The following is a 24,919-nucleotide window of genomic DNA, read 5'->3' as shown; positions in this document are numbered from 1 at the left end:
AGTAATCAAGAAACTGTAAGGTTTTGTAAATTTATTCAGAGACAAACACATGGTTTGCAGGCTGTATCATTTACGCATGTACATTGTATATGTAAGGCATAATACTATATGGATGAAATCTTATCCTGTGGAAATTATTTCACAATGAAAAGTTTGCCATAATTACTAAATTGTTTCCACTACTTGAATAATGATATTTATAATGAAAAAGTGTAACGTATAATCCTGAGTGGTCAATGGATCCGTACCAAGTTAAAGTAGGATTCCTAGTAGAATTTATTGTTCATAAAAAGATATGACAAATGCTATCTGCAAGTCACGATGAGGAATAAAATATATCTTCTTTAACTATACAACTTGGGCCTTGTTTTACTTTACACATGAAAAGGTGATTAACTATAAACTAGTTCTAGCAAATGCATCAATCATATTCCTATGTATACTGGAAGTTTCCAATGGCTCTATCCAATGGCACTTTCAAATATCAGTTATAGTATCCACTGGCACTATCAATTAAATGGAATAACAAACCCTTATATCACACAAATTCCTATGCACGTAATTATAGAATAATTAGAAATAATGCCCTGTTCTGGGAAAACTACATACAAAATACAACATGAATGACTGAACAAAATGCTAACAGCACAAATATAAACAAATGAACACATTCACTTTGACACTACTATATACACAACACAATATTAATTCAATGGATAGTTTTACATAGAATTAAATATAATTCTCTTTTATCTCATAGAATTCACTATTAAACCCAAAGGAATTACTTACACAGCACAATATAAAACAATCCGACACAATTGAACATGCGAGGCTTGATCAACACACTGACACTGAATCACTACTGATTTAACCTTTTATACTACCTGGCTAGATGACCAACATCCGGTTAAACGGTGACTATTACCTTTAACGTGCCCTGTAATTGGAGGCAAATAACTCTTGAAATATTAGGAAGGTACTTCGAAATACCGTTTCCTTCCCCATTACAATAAATGACATAAACATAAAATGGTAAACATACTAACAGGTAAGCCTATTTTCACCACAAAAGCTAGAGATATTTCTAATTGTACACAGGGTATTATTTCATACTACGTTATTAATGATAAATAGCATCCTGAAAATAGTTCACATAGAATGAACAATTCTTAATTGTACACAGGATATTATTTCATATGACATTATTAAATAATATCCTGAATATAGTTCTCATAGAGTGAATAGTATTCATACTTCAGATAAAATGGATAATATTTATCAATTAAATAATATCCTGGATGAAAAAACTGTGTAAAACATCCTGGAATCAAATTAATATCTAAAAGCATCCTGGATAACATGTCTCATCAAAAACTATCTGAATCATTTACACCTAACACTGTGAACTCTTTTTACCCCACACAAAAACCAAGCCCCACTTTTTTTTATAGTGTCTCCAAAGAAAACCTTTTCAGATACTTGTGTGTTTAATCATCTTAAGGTTGAGTATGGAAACAATTTAATAGCCATGGAAAACATTAAACTATTATAAATTATCTCTGGACTAAATTGATTAATTCTTCTCTGGTGGAAAGTATTTCACACATCTTACTATTGGATTTATACGTTACATGGTGTATGTTCACAAAAATTTTGATTACAAGCTAGTAAATGGAAAACAATAACCCTTTAATAATAAAAAATAACTTAAATTGACTAATAACTTTTCATTTGTAATGTAATAATTATATGTAATGATTCTAAACTGTACTCAATTAGGTCTTAAACATATGCTCCAACACCCCTATCAAATCCTTAGACCTTTAAGAAAAATGGTGTTATATATGTTCCTTTAGCCCACCATATTTTTTATTTATTTATTAATATGATGAAGGTGAAATCTTTTAACGCTCCTGAAGAAACGTTAATAAAAACAATTTTTTTGTCAGATCTTATTTGATATGTTATACCTTCAAGTATGGTAAATTTTGTAATGACATATATTTGCCCTAAAGCATTATACTAATTGTCATGGTCTGATATGTCTATTGGCCGAAATGTCTTTGGGTTGAATTGTCTGGCACTGGTTAACAATATGGTTCTTAAAATTTGTGAAACGTCTTTCTTTTATTGTATTTTTTTTCGCTGCATTCTGTTTCATGTAGTATACTTTAATTATGTTTTTATTATGATTTGATTCATTTTATCGAATTGTTTCGTTTCAATTCTTTCTTTTATCGATTATTTTTGGTTCGTTTTCGTTCCGCAATTTTTATGACCGGAGAATTATGGGTAATATTGATGACATAATTTTTGTAAACATCCGGTAGCCATACTGCAGACTATAAGGCCAACCCTATCTTGGAAAAACTTTGATTCGATATGTATTTAATTATCGAAACTAGCAAATATTTTCCGAGACTGGTTTGGCGCTCAATCGCACATATACAAGTATACACAAATGAAGCTGCTATTATGCTGTTTTTCAGCTCCTGAAAATGCAGGTACAAACCGGATATTGATGCTTTTTCTTGCCATAAGTATACAGAACGTAGTTGATAATACAACCATAAACGCTCCCTTTGGGAGCATATTTTTTTTTTTGGTGTTTCATTTATTTCTGATTAAATTTATCACTCAACTAAATACATTTTGTTGGAGCTATTTTAACTGTTGAAAAATGAAAAAAAATCATGTCATTAGGGTGATGACCATATCATAAATACATTTATTTGTCCCACTTTGGGAGCCAAATGTAACAGTAGATTGATCTATAACATTATTAAAATTCACACTTGTCCTTTTTCTGTGAATGACACATACAAGCTAAAATGAAATAGATTATCACAGACATCCATTTAGGTGACCACTTTCTAGAACTGAGTTTCAATGTGAAGGTACATGAGATATGTATGTATTCATATTTTCTTATTTTTAGATTTTTCTGTATTCAAATGTACATGCATAATGCATTATTGGAGTATGGTTCTGGTACATGTAATAGTTGCTGTGATATGTATCTACCAACCACCAATTGTCAACAGCTACCCTGGCGAGGAAAAGATTGACATGGGGTCATTGGAAGGAGATGTTCAGAACTGGGCTGCACTCATTGAAAATTACATACTTCAGGTAAAATTGTTTATATTGTTATGCATATATAATTGAGTCTTATTTTTTAAAAAGTAAAACAAAGAATGCAAATAGACTTGAATATTGCAATCAAAGTGAAAAACTTTTCATAAACCGGTATTGTAACCAATTTGCAGCTAAAAGTTATTGATTATCAATGTAAATTTATCTTGGATTAAAGAGTAATTGCTTATTAGTTCAGTTTTTCCCCTAAGAGTGATCATTATAAACTGGTTTGAAACACACCTTTTTATTTTTCAGTTGGCCAGTGATGGGATTTGTAGGGATTTTTCGCAGAGTTATTTAGACCAAGCCACATACACATTTGAACAAAAGGATGGACAAGAAATAGTTAAGGAGGTGAAAGAAAAACTGAGTGATTATTTTAACAAGAAGAAAAGAGCAGCTCAGGTAAAAATTAACATAAAACAAAAGGTTAGTTCTTTAAGGTGACAATATGCATTAATATTGAACTTCAACTGTTAACTGGCATCCTGATGGTTTCACCAAAAGTTGTTGCCTGACCCAACTGTCATCCCTCAGTCTTTGCCCTTTTCTCAAAATACCCTGTGAAGTGCTACAATAACTTACATGTAGCTAGTTCTGGGTAAAGCATTAGGTGATGGAAGTGTAGTCGAAATTATGACTAATGGTATTTCAATTTATTAAGGTTTGGAAGTTTAGGAAAATATATGTATTAGGGTTCTATTACTGAAATACATTTACATGGTATCTATATAAACTTAATTGAAATTGTGTTACAATTTGAAAAAAAAATCTTATGAAAAGCAATATGTACAAAACATGTTTAAATGTTGTTTTTTCAGAGGTTGGCAGCTACTGTGAGAGATTTGTATGATAGTTTTGAGATGCAGAATAAAAGTCTAAGCTCTATGTCCTTGTCAGATTTGAATGAGACTTACTACTATGATTCTGATATTCCAGAAAAACTTCCTGCTGATCGCAAGTTTACTCCGTGTGTATATACAATTATTCTTTGAGTATTGTATAAAACAGTATTACTATGACTATACAAAACTTTTTTTAGGTATTCTATCCCAAGTAAGATTTGAAAAAATTATAGCTGTGAATTAAGATTATAAGAAGACAAATAAGGCCATCACTGTCAAATAAAGGGTCAGTTTTCACTGGATTAAGACAGCCAGTGGTAATTAAGGCTATCACTGTCAAATAAAGTGTCAGTTTTCACTGGATTAAGACAGCCAGTGGTAATTAAGGTCATCATTGTCAAATAAAGGTTAAGTTTTCACTGGATTAAGACAGCCAGTGGTAATTAAGGTCATCATTGTCAAATAAAGGTTCAGTTTTCACTGGATTAAGACAGCCAGTGGTAATTAAGGCTATCACTGTCAAATAAAGTGTCAGTTTTCACTGGATTAAGACAGCCAGTTGTAATTAAGGTCATCATTGTCAAATCAAGGTTAAGTTTTCACTGGATTAAGACAGCCAGTGGTAATTAAGGTCATCATTGTCAAATAAAGGTTCAGTTTTTACTGGATTAAGACAGCCAGTGGTAATTAAGGTCATCATTGTCAAATAAAGGTTCAGTTTTCACTGGATTAAGACAGCCAGTGGTAATTAAGGTCATCACTCTGTGTTTTATCATTAATGTCATTGATTTATCTTTACTGTCAATGATTTATTACTAATCTCAATGATTTATCATGAATGTCAATGATTTGTCTTTAATGTCAATGATTTATCACTAATTTCTATGATGTATCATTAATGTCAATGATTTGTCTTTTCTATGTATATTGTGTCAATTTCATATGTACCTTGAATCATGAAGATACAAAAATACACTGAGGAACATTATCTGTTTTTTAGGTATTTTAAACAAGAAGTAAGTTGGAATCACTCTACAATTAAGATAGCTGATGAAGTACCTAGAGATGATACTAATACTGTTGAAGCCGTCTATTTCACTGCTGGTCTGGAGGAATCATTTAAAGTCAACCAGGCACAAGATACATCACTAAGGTAAAACTATTCAGGCTGTGTAATCCTGGTATTCAGTACTAACTATGTAAATATATGATAAATACAGTTTTGTTTGAACATGTATTAGTTACAGTAATCTTTTGACTAAAAAATGGTTACAAACAGTAAAAAGAAATCTTTACTATTATAGATTATAGTAGAGACTGATATATCCTTACAATAATTTATCCACTCTTACATCTATTTTAAATGATTTTTTTTTCTGCAGATGGCAGTATTTTGGGTCCACTTCAGGAATTGTTAGGATTTACCCCGGCAGAGAATGGTCAACAAATTTTGCTGGTTTTTACAATGATTATGATCCAAGAGTAAGACCCTGGTACATAGCTGCTACTAGTGGTCCTAAAGATGTTGTCATTATACTGGACTGCAGGTATTTATACAAACTTCTGTGAAATTTAAAATTGCAGTGACTTTCCTACAACCCTGACACTCTTTTGTTACCAATCTGATGAACAATACAAAGAATTGCCAAAGCTATTGGGACATTTAAACTGACCAGTTGCAATTGTAAGAGTTGATGAATAGGTAGCCACTCACCCATGAAAATTTACCTGGTCAGGTGTAAGGCAGCAAATACTGGCTATGTTTCACATCATATGGAATTTTTTCAGCTTATGAATATTACTCACAATGTGTTTTGAGGGAATTTAATGTGTTTTTTTTTTTTTACATAATTGGTATATTTTTGTACTTGCTAACACAGGAAAAGTACTAATGTGGAAAACTATTGGTTGTCAATAATGTTTTTATTTTTCGAAGAAAAAAAGCTTTAAAACCACAGGTGCCCAAGTGGATAGCAAATATGAAATGGCAAATTAAAGTAAAATAGTAACACTTTCATGGAATGAACAATAACTTGAAGTTACAATGTTATGCTGCTGTTTATTTGAATCATCCCATCCCAAAGCTGAATCCATTGAATACTGGTTTTTAAATATATGCATTGAAATATATTCCTTCAAATATCTACTTTAACAAGAGTTCGGATTCTTATAAGTTTCTTGCACATTTTTTCAAATTATTTGAAATATACATGTACAAAATGTATATGTAGTTCTGATGAAATTTAACACACTTCAGCCATAAGTATAATTCCATTAAAATCATTTTTCACATAAAACACTCAAATCAGAGCTGTAAATTAAAGCACTTAATCCAGAACAACAATTACAATGAAATTGAAACTAAGAAATATTCTCCATATAATTCCAGTTACATGTATATCATTGCACTAGATCCCAAACTAGATCTGTACTTCAAATGAAAAAAAAACAATTAATCCAAATCTTTAATTTAAAAATAACCATTGCACAAGATCCCAAACTACTTCAGTTTAAATATCCCAATAGCTTTGTCAATCCTTTGTATTGTTCAGCAGAATGGTAACAAAAGAGCGTCATGGTTGCAGGAAAGTCACTGTAACAAAAAATGGCATAAAACATGGACAAAATTACCATACATGGACAAAATTGAAACTAAGTTTTTAGATCAACTTGTGCATACTGTAAATTTTACTATTGATTGAAATGTTAATATTCAATTTTGGACTTTTTCCATAGGGCTCTGATATCACAACTAGTATATGTATTTGATATACAAGTATGGATTACTTCTGATAATTATAACCAAGCTTTGTTTTGTAGTTTGTCAATGGATGGAGAAAAGTTCAGTATTGCTAAAGGTGTTGCTAAAACAGTGATAAATACCCTGACAAAACAAGACTACGTCAATGTGATCTGTGCTAGGGACTCTTACTGGGATGAAGTTGGCAAGTCAGTCATCATCTACTTTTATCAGTTTACACTATAAAAAACTACTCAGTTAAAAACAGTAACAGTCTTTAATATACATGTTTAAGTTAAAAGATCATGTAAATCAAACCCCCCACCCCCCCCCCCCACCCCCCAAAGAATAACTTTCATTCTGTCATATTTAAATGAAGTGAACCTTGATAATAAATTCATGTTGCTTTTTGGTGATCTCTGAAAGTATTTACTACTTTGTATTTAGGTTATACTCTGGTGCATTTGTTACATTTCACCATATCCGTTCTTTTTTTTCTATTCACACAGTTTGTTTCTGCAATTTAAATGCCTTTGTTGTTGTATTCATTCATTATTTTATTGATTATATATTTTGTTAGATGGCATGCTTATTCAACCAAGGTATTGAGTTGTCAGGAAGAGAAATTGGTTCCAGCTACCAATGCTCATCGTAAAGATCTGGGTGCTAAGATAGAAAAACTAAAGGCTGGGGGCACCAGTGAACTGGAGTAGGTTATGTTAATATGGTTACTGATAGAGTCACTTGTTTGTTACAGTTATGAACATTGTTGGTGTGATAAAGTGCAATTTTTGTAGTTTAAAGGCCAATAATGCTGACAAAATCATGGTGCAGCTCTCCATATCTAACTTAGTCAGTATTTTATCAATCATAATTTCCTAATAAATTTCATGGAATCCGAATATTAAAAGATGGATATATAGTATATTCAGTATAAAGAAACTCTCAAACCAGACGTTTGTCTCACATAATATGTGTACTTCATTACTTTGACAGGAAATGATTGGACATTGGATATGATCTTTTGACACAAAGCCCTCAGACTGGAAGCCAATCTCTCAGTATATGTGTATTTTATTACTTTTGCAGAAAAGGATTTGACATTGGATACAATCTGTCAACACAGAGCCCTCAGACTGGTTGTCAATCTCTCATTATATGTGTATTTTATTACTTTTGCAGGAAAGGATTCAATATCGGGTATAGTCTGTTGATACAGCATCTTCGGAATGGATGTCAATCCATCATTATATGTGTATTTTATTACTTTTGCAGGAAAGGATTTGACATTGGATACGATCTGTTGACACAGAGCCCTCGGACTGGATGTCAATCTATCATTATATTTGTTACTGATGGGAAGGATACAGATTCTGAGAATGTCAGATGTGGACCAGGTAGGCAGTAACAGGCTAATAGGCATTTAAAAATTAATTAATTCAATACACGAAGGAAATCCTTCTATTTATCTATATTCTTTATGATTACTTTCATGAACAGCTACATATGAACTTTCAGACTTACTTAATGATAGTATATAGTTTTGTTATAAGTCAAAAGTGTAATGAAAATATAAACTTACTGTGAAAATCCTGGTGCTGAATGAATAACCTGCTAATCTTAATCTTTTAGTGCACTATAGTCCAAAAATAAATTTTAATTGATTACTTTCGTAGGCTACTACACCAGAAGTGGTTTTGTACCTGGTCCATTGTGTAAATATAACTGGACTTTGGTTTGGAATCTTGCTGATGACAAACAGAAATATCTTAACCCACAGGTACTACACATTGTATACTCTTGTAAGAGTAGATTTTGTCTATAGCTCACATCTGTTTCAACATGAGTATTAGTTGTACATTTTATACATCACTTGAAACAATTCATAGAGCAGACATAGGATTAGTTTCTAAATTCTTCAAATATATTTAAAATCATTTTTGTCATTTAATTGTTTTCTTTAAGGAAAAAGAAAGATCACAGTGTATAGTTTCCACATAAGTAACAATTGGAAACTAGGAAGGTCGTTTTCTTAAATTTATTTTGTTGTGATTGATTTGCGAGTCAATATCTGTTTTTTTTTGTAGGCCAGAATTTTTAGTTATTTAATCAAAGACGATGCTGAAGAATTTCCAGGGAAGTTAGCTTGTACCCACAGAGGCAGTATGACAAAGCTTACCATTGGTGAAAACCTGATCTCGCAGATGGGCAACTATTTTGATTTTCTATCCTCAAATGCTAAAAGTACTGAGCCATTGTGGACATCACCCTATCTGGATGCCTGGGGACTGGGATTGATGGTGACATATGCTGTTCCCATACTTAGTAATGTCAATAGCAAGTAAGAAATCTGTTATTGGTGGATAGAAGACTTTTTTTTATAAAATAAAACATGTCAAATTTGTTGTGCTGCTGTAATGAAACATCTTAGTTAAGTGAACAAACTTTTTTTTTCTCTCTTATAACTATTGTTTATTTCTATTGAGGAACAAGGTCAGATGTTGAAAAAAATTAGAAGTGGTTACATGGATTGACTTATCTTGAATATAACAATATGTCATTCTTGAAAGATTGTGATTTCCAATCTTTAATACTTATTATGTGTGATAGTTTGTGAAATATGACCTAAAAGTTTATGATACATGTATTTATAATACAATGACTTATTTCAGGACCATTGGTGTGGTAGGGGTAGATGCTACTTTAGATGAGATTGAGAATTTCCTGAAGAAACACCAGTGGGGAAATGTTATCTCATTTCTTATCAATGATCAAGGGGAGACAATCTATCATCCCAAATTAAAACCAAGTACAAATGTAGGTACTTTAAAATGAATGATGATGGAACTGTAATGTATACATTATGTAGAAGCAAAACTTCATTGAAGTTTGAAAAGTAATGCAAAAAGAGGAAATTACATCATTTTCTATCTGCAAAAATAAATTTTGGGCATATAGGAATCACCACATAAAAGTCTGGTGTCAATTTCACAAAAAGTCGTAAGTGTAATATTGATTGTAAGTTATGACGGAAAAATGCTATTTTCTGTTGTGACATCATTACTTACAGTCAACTTTTCAATTACGACTTTTTGTGAAATTGATGCCAGTATTGTGAAGAATTCTTGTATGCCCAATTCCTACTGAACCATTCTTTGGATTTTAATTAAACTGTATCTGTATGTTTGGCATCATATAATGATAGATGTACATAAAGAGGGTAATTACAGCCTGCTTCCTTACAAGGTTCAGGGTTTTTACTTTTTTTTTCAGTTGTTGGAGGATCCAATATTTATACCAATACAGAAACTAGAAATGGATGACAGTGGTATATTCCATGAAGTAATTAACAACATGAAAAATGGTAAAGAAGGTCAAGTAGAGACAGAGAAAGCACATGATAATAGGAAAAGGGTAATACTGTTATATATCATCACTGGAATATTACACTCAATTTAGGCACCAGCATTCTTTCAAAATTCTTTTAAAACTTGTGTCAATTATGCAGATTAAGGGTAAATCATGGCCGCTGTTGCTGTTGTTAGACCACAGGAGTCAAAAACCTATTTCTACTTATTTGGAGTTTAGCAACTTCCTACATATGTAGATGCTCTGAAACAGAAATGGCTAAAAATCGTTCTTTGACATATTCTAGAAATTATGTATGCAGTTAGGAAGTGATTTCTAATTCAGACACAGTGTTGTTCTATATTATCTCCAACATTCATGTCGAGATATCAGTGACAACATAGCTGTGCATTATCAGCAAAATAAATGTTATTTGTCAATAGTACATATAACTCTGTCCCTCATAGCCCTTAATCATTTTATCTCAAAACTTGTATAGATACTGTAAAATAAATGAGACTTTACTTCTTCAGCTAGAATCTCCCACATGGCCGATTTTTGTTAAAATTACTATATTTTCTTTCATAATATATTGTAGTAGCAGTCTTTATTAAAACCAGATGAGAGTTGATTCTACATGTCAAACCCACCGATTCACTTTTATTCTTAACTCAGAGACAGTTAAACAAACCACATAAACAGTTTTAATTTGTCAATTAGTTTTTGCACTTTCAAGATAAGATATACAGATTGTGGTCTCACCAACAAGTTTCAATAGTAAATTTTAGATTTTAACCCATGGGCTTTAGCGACTGGGTAAAAATCTAAAATTTAAGTATCAAGAGTGGAGAAATCCTTAAATTCCCAAGAGAAATGAGGGAGAATGTGTTTCTCCCATGAATAAAACTGTAAAAAATAAATTCTCCCAACATCAACTGCGTCATCAATAACTTCCCTTCCAGTCATCAAGTCATTGCCTCATCGATATCACTACCATTATGATTAGTTGATACACTACCAACTAATCTTTTAAAATATGAATAATATTCGTAAATCAACAAGTATTTAATTGATCAACAATATAAATAACAACTGTAAACATGATAAACATGGTGAGAGTTGTGAGCGTGGGAGTCTTCATACAACATTTTAATTTCCCAGCATGTGGCACTCGCTTGTGCAGTGTGAATGAAGCCCATGAATGGGAGAAATGGTTTTCTCATCAATACAGATATGAGTACTGGTTAGGTAAAAAAATATAGCATATGTAAACCAAACAATCATTATTGTTTTATATTGGATCGGTTTTCTACACCTTGATTAACCTCTACTAGTGGCAGTGTTTGAATTTTATATGGAATGCCTCATTCTTTACTGTTTCACATTAGGTTGTAATAGTATTTAAGTATTTTTAGATATGTATATTTTGAAGATATTTAATCAGTTTCTGTTTGATTTCAGACATATTACTATGCAGCACTAAATGGATCAGAATACTCCTTTGCTTATAGTTTGGCTGATACTGATATGGTGAGATCCATTATTTTATGTTTAAAGTAACTTCCTATCTCTTTTTCCATTAAAACTTTCAATTTATTAATATTTATGTCATTCGTCTTCTTTATTTTTAGGTTGCAATTTCTAAAAAGTCAGAAATGTTAAGTTTATATAGTACTTGATTTATGGAACAAGTGGAAGTTTTAATCATAAACTAACATGATGGAGTTCATTGTTTTTCAGTCATTGAGGAGGTCCCAGGAGCCTAAGGACAGGTCTAAATATACCACCAGTTATTACAACTTACTGCAGGAGTATAAAAGTCTGACCAAGGAACTTCCTGGTGTGTTAGAGAAACTTGACATCCGAGAGAATGAACAGAGATACCCTGGACTGAGGATTACCTACAATTACTCCACCATATTCCTACCTCCTAAGAGTCATTGTGATCCTACTCAGTATATATACGATGATAATCTGACCAATAAAACACTGGTAGCTCATCGTTGGATCAATAGCTTTGAACCAGACAGGGGATGTGAATCAGGACAGAAATTCCATAAGGGAGTCAGGTAGTCAGATAAATATACTATTGAAATCTCATGAATTGTTACAAGGGGGTCTGATGATCAGATAAGTGTACTATTGAAATCTCATGAATTGTTACAAGGGAGTCAGGTAGTCAAATTCATATATCTATTGAAATCTCATGAAATATTACAAGGGGGTCAGGTAGTCAGATAAATATACCTATTGAAATCTCATGAAATGTGTATTGAATTTTATGACTAATTTAAAGGTGATTGATTGCTAACTTTTTTATATTTCTTCTAACATTCTGTAATTGTATGTAAGCATCCTCTGCTTTTCTAGAAACACCTGTGAAGTTGTTCTTAAAAAGAAAATCACGTTTATCGTAAAGTGTGGTCAATAGTTTGCCTTTACAATCGATTTCTAAGTGTAGGTCAAGATATGAGGCTGACATCACAGTGTCTGTAGTATCCTTTATCTCAAGTTCTTTGGGGTAAATGCAATGTATCAAAATCCCGAAATTAGGATTGTTTAAAGATAATACGTCATCTATATTGCGGAAACTGAGATTAAAGGATCTAGCTAAACGATATTCTTTCTTTCGTATCAGATCAGCTATAAAACTTTGCCAAAAGGTTCCATATCACAAAAGGAAGATCGGGTTTCGTTTGTGGTATATGTCTTTAACTTGGGTATAAATGGAAGTCAAGCATTTTACAAAACTCCTGTGAATTTTTTATATACTTACGAATTTCAATGGGGTTAATTTGGCCTTGAATATCTGGTTGTTTTGAATTTTTTGTGGACCATGATAGGTTCATATATGTATTCAAGTTCTTCACTACACTCATTCGGTATCAGAAATCAATGCTGCATCAGTTATAATCAGAATTCAGAGATGTTTTTGTCCATGCTTGATAAAACAGTTCAGGATCTGACTTTTGCAGGCATATCATACTATGCTTCACAGAGCTTTTTATTTTTAATGTTCAAACAATTTATAAATTGTTGAAATTCTGAGCAGTAGATATCCAACAGTACTGCCAAATTGTAAATTATTTTATAATTGAATATTCAGAGCTGATGTACTGATCACCCAACCAATAGAAAACATTTGGAAGAAAAGAGCATTTGAATCACTGGATCAAGTTAAATGGACAAACATTGGTCTGAGAAGTGGAGTCTTTAGGACGTATCCAGGTCATAGGTCAACAAGGTCATATGACCCTACCAAGTAAGGAACTAAGTATCAAATGCTTTATTCCATTCTATTTCTCATTTGTTTCAACTTTTGTAATATGAACTTTTATGATTTTGCTTATTTTTTTTTTAAATCATTTAATAAATATTATATGCATGAAAGAGAAATTCTGTAAGAAACAATCTATGTACAAAACTTGTTTTCCTCTATTTGTTACTCTTTCTATTTTTGTTGTAAAACTTATCTACAAGTCATATTAAATTTTTTAAGCATTGATAATAATTGGTAATATTAAGATAAAGATATTGTAAAGTTATTTTTTGATAAACATTTGAGTATTTTGCAGACGACCATGGTATAAGAGAACTAGTAGTGCCCCATGGAAAACCTCTATATCTACACCATACATGGATGCAGCAGGGGTTGGCAAGATCAATACTATATCTCAGGCGGTTTTTGAAGGAATGCCACATATCACTGATGCAGAGTGTGATAATGTTTCTCTCACTGGAGAAGCCCTCCCAGGGGGATGTAGATGTGATTTAGACCTGGACTGTGCTAGTAGTAAGTTATTTCTTCTCCTCTGTAGAGACTTTAATAATGTCTTCTTCACTGGAGAAGGCCTCCCAGGGGGATGTAGATGTGATTTAGACCTGGACTGCGCTAGTAGTAAGTTATTTCTTCTCCTCTGTGAAGATTTCAATAATGTCTCTTTCACTGGAAAAGGCCTCCCAGGGAGATGTAGATATGATTTAGACCTGGACTGTGCTAATAGTAAGTTATTTTTCCTCCTCTGTAGAGATTTCAATAATGTCTTCTTCACTAGAGAAGGCCTCCCAGGGGAATGTAGATGTGATTTAGACCTGGACTGTGCTAATAGTAAGTTATTTCTCCTCCTCTGTAGAGACTTCAATAATGTCTTCTTCACTGGAGAAGGCCTCCCAGGAGGATGTAGATGTGATTTATATCTGGACTGTGCTAGTAGTAAGTTATTTCTTCTCCTCTGTAGAGATTTCAATAATGTCTTCTTCACTGGAGAAGGCCTCCCAGGGGGATGTAGATGTGATTTAGATCTGGACTGTGCTAGTAGTAAGTTATTTCCTCTCCTCTGTAAAGATTTCAATAATGTCTCTTTCACTGGAAAAGGCCTCCCAGGGGGATGTAGATGTGATTTAGACCTGGACTGTGCTAATAGTAAGTTATTTCTCCTCCTCTGTAGAGACTTCAATAATGTCTTCTTCACTGGAGAAGGCCTCCCAGGAGGATGTAGATGTGATTTATATCTGGACTGTGCTAGTAGTAAGTTATTTTTCCTCCTCTGTAGAGATTTCAATAATGTCTTCTTCACTGGAGAAGGCCTCCCAGGAGGATGTAGATGTGATTTATATCTGGACTGTGCTAGTAGTAAGTTATTTCTTCTCCTCTGTAGAGACTTTAATAATGTCTTCTTCACTGGAGAAGGCCTCCCAGGGGGATGTAGATGTGATTTAGACCTGGACTGCGCTAATAGTAAGTTATTTCTCCTCCTCTGTAGAGACTTTAATAATGTCTTCTTCACTGGAGAAGGCCTCCCAGGGGGATGTAGATGTGATTTAGACCTGGACTATGCTAATAGTAAGTTATTTTTCCTCCTCTGTAGAGATTTCAATAATGTCTTCTTCACTAGAGAAGGCCTCCCAGGGGGATGTAGATGTGATTTAGACCTGGACTGTGCTAATAGTAAGTTATTTCTCCTCCTCTGTAGAGACTTCAATAATGTCTTCTTCACTGGAGAAGGCCTCCCAGGGGGATGTAGATGTGATTTATATCTGGACTGTGCTAGTAGTAAGTTATTTCTTCTCCTCTGTAGAGACTTTAATAATGTCTTCTTCACTGGAGAAGGCCTCCCAGGGGGATGTAGATGTGATTTAGATCTGGACTGTGCTAGTAGTAAGTTATTTCTTCTCCTCTGTAAAGATTTCAATAATGTCTCTTTCACTGGAAAAGGCCTCCCAGGGGGATGTAGATGTGATTTAGACCTGGACTGTGCTAATAGTAAGTTATTTCTCCTCCTCTGTAGAGACTTCAATAATGTCTTCTTCACTGGAGAAGGCCTCCCAGGAGGATGTAGATGTGATTTATATCTGGACTGTGCTAGTAGTAAGTTATTTCTTCTCCTCTGTAGAGACTTTAATAATGTCTTCTTCACTGGAGAAGGCCTCCCAGGGGGATGTAGATGTGATTTATATCTGGACTGTGCTAGTAGTAAGTTATTTCTTCTCCTCTGTAGAGACTTTAATAATGTCTTCTTCACTGGAGAAGGCCTCCCAGGGGGATGTAGATGTGATTTAGATCTGGACTATGCTAATAGTAAGTTATTTTTCCTCCTCTGTAGAGATTTCAATAATGTCTTCTTCACTAGAGAAGGCCTCCCAGGGGGATGTAGATGTGATTTAGACCTGGACTATGCTAAAAGTAAGTTATTTTTCCTCCTCTGTAGAGATTTCAATAATGTCTTCTTCACTAGAGAAGGCCTCCCAGGGGGATGTAGATGTGATTTAGACCTGGACTATGCTAAAAGTAAGTTATTTTTCCTCCTCTGTAGAGATTTCAATAATGTCTTCTTCACTAGAGAAGGCCTCCCAGGGGGATGTAGATGTGATTTAGACCTGGACTATGCTAATAGTAAGTTATTTTTCCTCCTCTGTAGAGATTTCAATAATGTCTTCTTCACTAGAGAAGGCCTCCCAGGGGGATGTAGATGTGATTTAGATCTGGACTGTGCTAGTAGTAAGTTATTTCTCCTCCTCTGTAGAGACTTCAATAATGTCTTCTTCACTGGAGAAGGCCTCCCAGGAGGATGTAGATGTGATCTAGATCTGGACTGTGCTAGTACAGTCGACTCCACTTAATCGCATATCGCTTTATTGCATATTTCGGTTATTAGCATAATTTTCTCCTGCACAAAACCATTTCCTATTATTCTATTAGGGAAAAAATCGCTTATTTGCATAGGCCTTGGAGGTGCATTTCGGTTTATTGGATAGAGAATTTTGCCTCGTCCAGGTAAAGACAGGTTTTCCCAAATTCTATTTTAAGCTTTCGGGTCATAAATATGTCAATCATATTTATTGTTGTAAAAACTAGATTATCATCAATCAGGAGGTGTTAATAATGGATTAAAAAAATCATGGACATAAAAGACAATATAAATGATTTCTAATTACATTAAAATAAACAAGCACCTAGGTGAACAATGACTTCTGACGACATGCCGAACATCACCTTATGATGCGGCTTGAGGTTCGGCTTGGGGTATTTTTTGTCCCTATTTAAATTCTTCCGACTACAAATGATTATCAATGTAAATTTAATTTTCTTTAATGAGCTGAACAGTTTTGAATGAGCTTGGGTTACTAGGCATAAATATTAAACGAAAATTAAAAGTCATTCATTCAGTACAATGTCTAATGAAATTCAACTACCCTAAGGTGCCCCATACTATCCACACTTCATAGGAATATATCGAGGTCAATGACGCGTATAATACACAACTATCAGTATACAATGAACAGAGGAATAAAAACACACAGACCATTTCAAAAGCCCACAAACTGCAAACATTGATGAATATTACACTGAATCCTGGCTGAAATATGAAATATGGGATTTGCTTTCGTAGAAAGGTCAGGAAATTACTTGACTATTTATAGATGAGAAACATGTGGTTTTACTTATAAATACACACAACGTAAAGAAGGTCAATAAACAAGACAAACACAATATATATATTATTATTTATTGATAAAAGAACAATACAATGAGAAGGTCTATAACAATTAAATACCAGATCAGAAATGTTGAACAGTGATATCCCTGGTTGATCCACAGTATCGTCGTCTTACCTGAACTCACACTTCCGGTAAAATCGTAATTTCGGTTATAAGAATAGCCCAGTTATTTGCATAATTTTTACTGGCAAATAGGCTATGCAATTAAGCGGAATCCACTGTAGTAAGTTATTTCTCCTCCTCTGTAGTGACTTCAATAATGTCTTCTTCACTGGAGAAGGCCTCCCAGAGGGATGTAGATGTGATTTAGATCTGGACTGTGCTAGTAGTAAGTTATTTCTTCTCCTCTTTAGAGATTTCGTTTAATGTTTTCATGATAGGACAGCAGCTTCTGGGGTCTATGGGTGTAAATGTGATCTAGATATAGTGTAACATGTTAAGGGTAAGGCTTTTAGACTTGAATTAAAGGTTCGGTAACCTATGGTTCTACTCAAGCACTTTCATTTCTTGTTTTCTTTATAGCTTGAGTGGAACATTAATGTGAATGCCGTAGACACTCACAATTACCTCAATATGTATATTTGTGCATGCCATTGTTTGTTATATATTTTGGGAAAGTTCATAAGTACAAGTTCGTCCTCACTGTTTCTCACCCGTAGTCAGGTCCCCTCTTTAGTTCGTCCCTCCCATTGTAGTCCTGTTCCTCACTCGTAATTTCATGTGTAATGGATTTATTGTTACCCCAGAATAAGTTCCATTCAGCCCATTTCCTTTTATTGTATCATGTACTGGTTAAATCACTGGGCGCCGCCATCTTCTCCCGGTATTTTCCCTATTTGTCGTTTTTACGCATTTGCGATGTCTGTTACCATGAGAGGGAGCACTCAACCAATCAATAGTTCCAAGGGTCCCCAAGGGAGTACAAAACCACCAGCATTGTCTGCTTCTGAAAGACTGTGACCCATTACCAGGGCTAGATAGCTGAATAACCCTTTATAAGTGACCAGAGAGCTCCAGCACAGTTTTTCTCAACCAACGACCAGGTTGAATTGTTTCCCTGTATTTAGTTGTATACTGTCAAGTAAATATTGTGCATCTAAGTTCAGATGTAACAACTTTGTGTACTTTACTTTTTACACTGTTTACTTTATTGTAGGAGTATGTTACATGAGTAAAGCCATGCCAGACCATAGAGTGTACTTTACTTTGCACACTGTTTACTCTGTTGTAGGAGTATGTTACTTGAGTACATCCATTCCAGTCCATAGAGTGTACTTTACCTTGTACACTGTTTACTCTGTTGTAAGAGTATGTTACTTGAGTACAGCCATTCCAGTCCATAGAGTGTACTTTACTTTTTACACTGTTTACTCTGTTGAGTAAAGCCATTCCAGACCATAGAGTGTACTTTACTTTGTACACTGTTTACTCTGTTGTAGGAGTATGTTACTTGAGTACATCCATTCCAGTCCATAGAGTGTACTTTACCTTGTACACTGTTTACTCTGTTGTAAGAGTATGTTACTTGAGTACAGCCATTCCAGTCCATAGAGTGTACTTTACTTTGTACACTGTTTACTCTGTTGAGTAAAGCCATTCCAGACCATAGAGTGTATTTTACTTTTTACACTGTATACTCTATTGTAGGAGTATGTTACTTGAGTAAAGCCATTCCAGACCATAGAAGGTGTGCTACCATTAGAGTTGAGGGTGTGACAGGACTAGATATTCTGTATGATGATTTCCATAATAAAACTATGGAGAGCATGCAGGCCAGTGATCTGAAGAAATCCTGTGGACAATATTACTCGTGCCCAGATGGTGAATCTGGCTGTACCACTAGGTAGGTCAAAAGAAATCCTGTAGATAAGATTACTTCTGCTCTTGTACAAATACAATGTGATGGATACATGTTTGCTGTATTTATATACATGTACATTTTTGTCTGTATATTTTAGGCAATGCTCATGATTATCTAATATTTGCATGAAGCTGGGGATTCTCCATGCATTTGGTTTAAAAATACATAATCAATTTAGTAGGTCACATCAAAGTTTAAGTATAATCAAACAAATGCTACATATATATGTATCTAGAAATAATTTGTCTCTTTTTCATTGCAGGATAAAAACAACATTAGGGTATTATTGAAAAATACAGCCTGTATGTGTACTTGGCTCAGGATGTGGAAAATGCTTGGCAAACTTTTTCCTGTACCTAAGTTCCATCTTATACAGGCTGTATTTTTAGATAATACCCTAATATTGTATATGTACATGTGTTGTTAGGTAATTTTGAATTATTTGTTAAAATGAGATTTTTGATGTAACAGTACTTGTGCACGTACAGTTGATGGAGGCAGGCATTTTAATAGGACAAAGATAGGAGGTAGTATTTATTGTATCACACTGGAAGCCATTTGATAAACATGTACATGTATTTCAAAGTATAATGTCTACTATAGTTTGATTCTGTAGATTTTATTAGATATTTACTGGAGACAATTTCTACTGTACCAACTATATTTCACTTTCCTTCCCGTTCAGAATTCACTGTGTTACAGAGAATAAATACATTTGAAACAACAGGAGTATAACACATTTGACCTAAGATTGGAAATTATATCTCCACCCCTTCTTTATTATATTTTATCACTTCAATGTTTTCAGATGTTACTTGTTTGACAGTAAAGCTAACCTAGTAATGGATCCAGACTTTATAACCGCCAGTAACCTTGACAAAAGTAAATATGCTGGAGTACAGCTGGGGATCAAGGAAGGGGAGGTAATGAAGGATCTAATATATAAACATAGATTCTTCAAAAGGAAGGAGACCATAGAGTTCCAAGGGACTTGTAGAATTACACCAGAAGAACCAAAGGTATATAATTGTATCAAAACAAGTATTTATATACACTCAATACAAAAACAAAACAATATATAACATATAACATAGGAGGATGTCCATGCTATGTACTCATCACATCATCATTATTACATAGAAAGATGTCCTTGCTGTGTATTCATCATCATTATTACATAGAAAGATGTCCTTGCTATTTATTCATCATCATTATTACATAGAAAGATGTCCTTGCTGTGTATTCATCATCATTATTATGTAGAAAGATGTCCATGCTGTGTATTCATCATCATTATTACATAGAAAGATGTCCTTGCTGTGTATTCATCATCATTATTACATAGAAAGATGTCCTTGCTGTGTATTCATCATCATTATTATGTAGAAAGATGTCCTTGCTATTTATTCATCATCATTATTACATAGAAAGATGTCCTTGCTGTGTATTCATCATCATTATTACATATGAGAATGTCCATGCTATGTATTCATCACATCATCATTATTACATGGGAGGATGTTCATGCTGTGTATTCATCATCATTATTACATAGAAAGATGTCCTTGCTGTGTATTCATCATCATTATTACATAGAAAGATGTCCATGCTGTGTATTCATCATTTATGTCAAGTGGATGTATATTGTTAGCATGGACATTTCTCTTAAAATGCATCAGTTATTTTCACTTCATTGGCAATCACAATTTATTTGCAAAAAAAAAACTACTGACCAAAAAATTCTTTATTTAATTTCTTTGAGATGTACAAGATATGTGACTGTGAAATTTACAACCACATGAAATACTCAATTGAGCAAATTACCAAAATTTCCACATTTATGTATAAATTTAACTTTTTTAAAAGTACACTACTTAGTAATTGTAGTGAACTGTATTAGAAATTTGATATGTGTATAACTTGCAGGTTACTTTGGAAGGAATACCCAAGAATCCAGGAGAGTTAGATGACTACTATAAGACCAAAGGCCCCATACCAAAGTTTAACAATGAGTTTGGATGTATTCAGGATGTTGTCAGCTTCAGTGCCAATGATAATGCTTTAGGTAAGTGCAACATAAGGCTGTGTCCACTAATTTCGGACCAGAAATGGTGTGCAGAAAGGAGTAAAATTGTGGTTTATGCACATTTTCAGTTCAAACTTTTAAAAAGCATTGTTAACGACTTAAGTACCATCCCTTATAAAACTCAAATTTTGGTGTCACATGACAGATGTTGATTCCCTATTATTGTATGTTTTTGCATTTATTTTTAACATTTAAATTCTTTTCAGAAATTTGAAGTTTTCTGACTTTTGCACTTTTCCTTCTGAGATATTTTTTACTTGGTATGCAGTATGAGGAAGGGAGATAACTTATGTCAGATCATTCTTTGCAAAAAGTTATCATTGTAAAGGAAGACTTGAAAAACACAAATTAATTTTTGTGAATTTTTTCTTAGTTTGATTTAATTTACTGTATTAGATGCTATACTCTTCAGATTATATGTTTATGCCCTTTTAAGATATTTTTTTTTCAAAGAAAGTGCTAGAGAACACTGTTTCAAAGGGAGATAATTCATAGATTTTTACAAATTAAATGTTATAAAAGATTAACTAATATGATATCTGATTGATGTAAGATTTTATTTATAAATTTATTTATTGTTAGGCAGCCATCATGAGTTACCCACCCTTACATATCTGTTTGGTTTTATATGGAACCGTACTTAATATCAATATTGGTTCAAGTTAATAATGTCTTGAGTTCCAGGGGCGTAGCTGCCTATACGCAAATACGCAGTTGCGTACTTTTGGAAAAAGTAACAAAAATAAAAACACACATTTTAAAGATGAAATAACCAATATCAAAACCATCAATTCCGGAAATTCTGTACTTTTCCGTATACAAATGTTTACGTTTTATCACATATGCATACCATGAACGTAGTATAGGTTCTGAAAAACTGGCTACAAAATCGTTAAAATTCAGGAGTTACCCTCAGGGCTTTGCCTTGCCGGACTCACTGGGGGCCTTGAGCGATCCCCCCCCAAGACCCCTTGCCGTAATATTGCGTACAAATAAAACAGGCCTAGCTACGCACCTGAGTTCTATAAAAAGTGAATAAACATGTAAACCTGTTCAGACCGATCTTCTTTTCTATCAGTTCTAGGAATGTAAATGAATTATGAATATCAGGGTTCTGTTATGACACAATCCTTCCACAGACCAACTGACAATTTATGAAGTGGTAGTATTGACAGACCCTGATTCAGATTTAACTAAAGGGTTACAGTGTAAAATTAGCCATAAGTTATCAGTGTTTGCGCTGGCCTTCACCAATGTCACAATTTGTGATTTTTTATTTTATCTGGCGACAAAAATAACCAGTTGGAGATTTTCTTGGCGCCTAGGTTTTGTATATTAAAATTGACAGCAGCGGATATTCTCTCCAGTTAAACAATCGTGTTGACACCTGGTCAGAGTTAATTGACCATGACCAATTTGCAACTGAAGGCAATTTAAGGTGATTAGACCAAATGACCATGACTGACAATATCTGCATGGGAGGTGTCAATCAAATGTAAATATTTTATTGAGCCAATTAAAACTGTCATCATCTGGGCAAAGGTAAACACAATTATGGCCATGTGCATATGGCTACATACAAGCTTCACAGCCCTGTTTAACTGTGTCATACATTCAGAACAGACTTACCTAATAACGGCAACTAAATTAAATCCAATTAACAATGATTATCCCATCAGGAAGTGTCCAAACTATATGAAATGAAAGAATTAATAAAAGAAAATGGATGACATTTGTTTACACTTTTGCCATGTGACTATTTTTGGTGGGAAAATCGGTAAACAAATAAAATGGGGATTCCCAAAATCTAATCAAGGGAATACTATTCAGATATCAAGATAATTAAACAGGGACACAATTAATGGTCCATGGTACAAAATGTAGTTTGCTAGAAATTTTATCACTTGAAAAAAAGAATTCAAGTTTGTTTAAAATATTTTAAAAAATTGAATCATACTGGTGAATATGTTCTAAAATCAGGGACTATATGAGGCTTCAGAATAGTAATATAAAGTCCTTGATAGAAATAAAATACCTGTTTCTGGAGTAGTACTTCATTATTTTATGTATATGAAAGTGACAGTCGAGAGCTAAAAAGTGAATCTTGAGTACATGTATGTCATGAATGGAGAGGTTATTTTGATGAATTGACAAAGATAATTCATCAGTGGACTTAATACTGTCATATTTAAAAAAAAAAAAAGAATAATTTTTTTTTACACCCTTCTAATTTCTGAAAATTGGCAGCTTGCGATTTTCCTGGCGACAGAATTTTGGAAGCCAGAGCAGGCCCTGGTTATGTCCCCATGATAGAAAATAGAATTTTGATGTCATTACTGAAAACAAGGACAAATTTTACACAAGTTTGCTCTATGTTCTATAATGGAAGAATCCTACCATGGACCATCTTATGTTCTATAATGGAATAGTCCTACCATGGACCAACTTTTGAATTATGAAATATTTAAATCTTTTTCTACAGGTCGTGGAATGTTGACCGGAAATGTATCTGGACCCTGTATGTCTGGATTCTACTATGTAACAGCCCTACCACGAACCAACTTATATCTCCTGGTTATAGAAAACTGGAACAACTATAAAGAGTCATTCTTCTATAATTTTAATTGTGTCATCACTAGAAGGTATACCATTAAGTTCTTAATGTTTAAATGTTTGAACACACTCTTATTTAATGTTATTTAAAAGAAATCTACCACTAAATTATTCACATCCTAAAGAACTACAACCAAAATTACCAACCTCTATCAGTCAGAACTACAACTAAAATTACCAACCTCTATCAGTCAGAACTACAACCAAAATTACCAACCTCTATCAATCAGAACTACAACTATAATTACCAACTTTTGTTGATCAGAACTCAGTATGATGTGATGGAACGTGGAAAAAAGTATTTGTACCATTGCTCTTCTCTTTAACAACTATACATTACAATCTTCTATTACCTGATTTTCTATTTTTAGATCTGAATATCCTACACTACATTGTAGGTACTTGGGACAAAATGTATTAAAATAATATTGAATCAATTCATCCTCCTGGTTTTATGGATTTGAAGTAGATCTGTTTAAAAATTATTTGATGGTTCCTTTTTTTAATTGAATCTACCTGGTTTAAACATTGGCTGGTACTAAACAAGTGCCCTTAAAACTCCCAACTTTATTTTAATTTGTTAAATTGCAAAGAATAATCCTACTTTAAGAAATATATAAATATGACTCTTTCATATTCTTATGATTTTTTTTTTAGCTCTAGACATGCACTAGGCTTACTGTTGGTATCAGTTAATTTCAATGTTCAGTACATGTACAGTTACTCCTACAATATAAGCAGTTGGAATTCTGTTCCTCCATACCCCAATTTCTTACTTCTGAGCCCCATATTGCAAACCGCTTGTTCAGACGTTCTTTGAAATTATGGCAAATTATAGTAAAATACTTACCATTAAAAACATTTTATGCAATTTCTTTACCCTAACATGGGAGAAGGTAACAAAACTGAAGAAAAACAAATTACCTACCTGTTGAGAAAAACCAGCAATCCGGCAAATCTTTTGTAAAAGCAGTTTAAATGAACTTCCTCATTTAGTTTTCAGCATTTTGAATGGGTGCAATAAAATTACAGATTTTAATTTGCAAAACAAAAACACTAAATCAACCAAAGAATTGCCATTACCAACTTCAAGTATGTTTTGTCAAAAATGTATTGTATTCTGTAAAATAAGTGACCTAATTCAAAATGGCTGGTCACTTTGATAACTGTCTTCATTACAAATGTGTTCTAGTTATTTAACAAAAACTTAGGGTATTTACTGCTTGATTTCCGTTGGCTTAAACTTCTTTTATGTAAAAAAAAACTTAAAATATTTTTAAGCATGT

At 33.3% G+C, this 24,919-nt stretch overlaps 1 protein-coding gene across 1 annotated transcript in view; it reads left to right on the top strand.

Moving 5' to 3' along the window:
* Window positions 1-24,919, top strand: part of LOC148630256 (voltage-dependent calcium channel subunit alpha-2/delta-3-like) — a 29,174-nt gene that overhangs the window by 2,344 nt on the left and 1,911 nt on the right. Inside the window, exons 2-21 of the mRNA XM_088564303.1 lie at window positions 2,942-3,135; window positions 3,397-3,546; window positions 3,963-4,111; window positions 4,987-5,139; window positions 5,369-5,533; window positions 6,807-6,935; window positions 7,307-7,435; window positions 8,002-8,123; window positions 8,403-8,506; window positions 8,814-9,067; window positions 9,399-9,543; window positions 10,000-10,140; window positions 11,536-11,604; window positions 11,815-12,143; window positions 13,181-13,336; window positions 13,650-13,867; window positions 18,721-18,916; window positions 19,743-19,953; window positions 20,861-20,999; window positions 23,503-23,662. Coding sequence (XP_088420429.1) covers window positions 2,971-3,135; window positions 3,397-3,546; window positions 3,963-4,111; window positions 4,987-5,139; window positions 5,369-5,533; window positions 6,807-6,935; window positions 7,307-7,435; window positions 8,002-8,123; window positions 8,403-8,506; window positions 8,814-9,067; window positions 9,399-9,543; window positions 10,000-10,140; window positions 11,536-11,604; window positions 11,815-12,143; window positions 13,181-13,336; window positions 13,650-13,867; window positions 18,721-18,916; window positions 19,743-19,953; window positions 20,861-20,999; window positions 23,503-23,662 — 3,284 coding nt within the window. The 5' untranslated portion in view covers window positions 2,942-2,970. The remainder of the gene's footprint in view (window positions 1-2,941; window positions 3,136-3,396; window positions 3,547-3,962; window positions 4,112-4,986; window positions 5,140-5,368; window positions 5,534-6,806; window positions 6,936-7,306; window positions 7,436-8,001; window positions 8,124-8,402; window positions 8,507-8,813; window positions 9,068-9,398; window positions 9,544-9,999; window positions 10,141-11,535; window positions 11,605-11,814; window positions 12,144-13,180; window positions 13,337-13,649; window positions 13,868-18,720; window positions 18,917-19,742; window positions 19,954-20,860; window positions 21,000-23,502; window positions 23,663-24,919) is intronic.

Source organism: Perna viridis, chromosome 1 (genome assembly GCF_037379345.1).
Source record: "Perna viridis isolate PV_CMFRI_1.1 ecotype Kerala chromosome 1, ASM3737934v1, whole genome shotgun sequence".
NCBI lineage: Eukaryota > Metazoa > Mollusca > Bivalvia > Mytilida > Mytilidae > Perna > Perna viridis.
The sequence above is the reverse complement of the archived record's forward strand: the minus strand, read 5'-3'. Positions and strand labels throughout refer to the sequence as shown.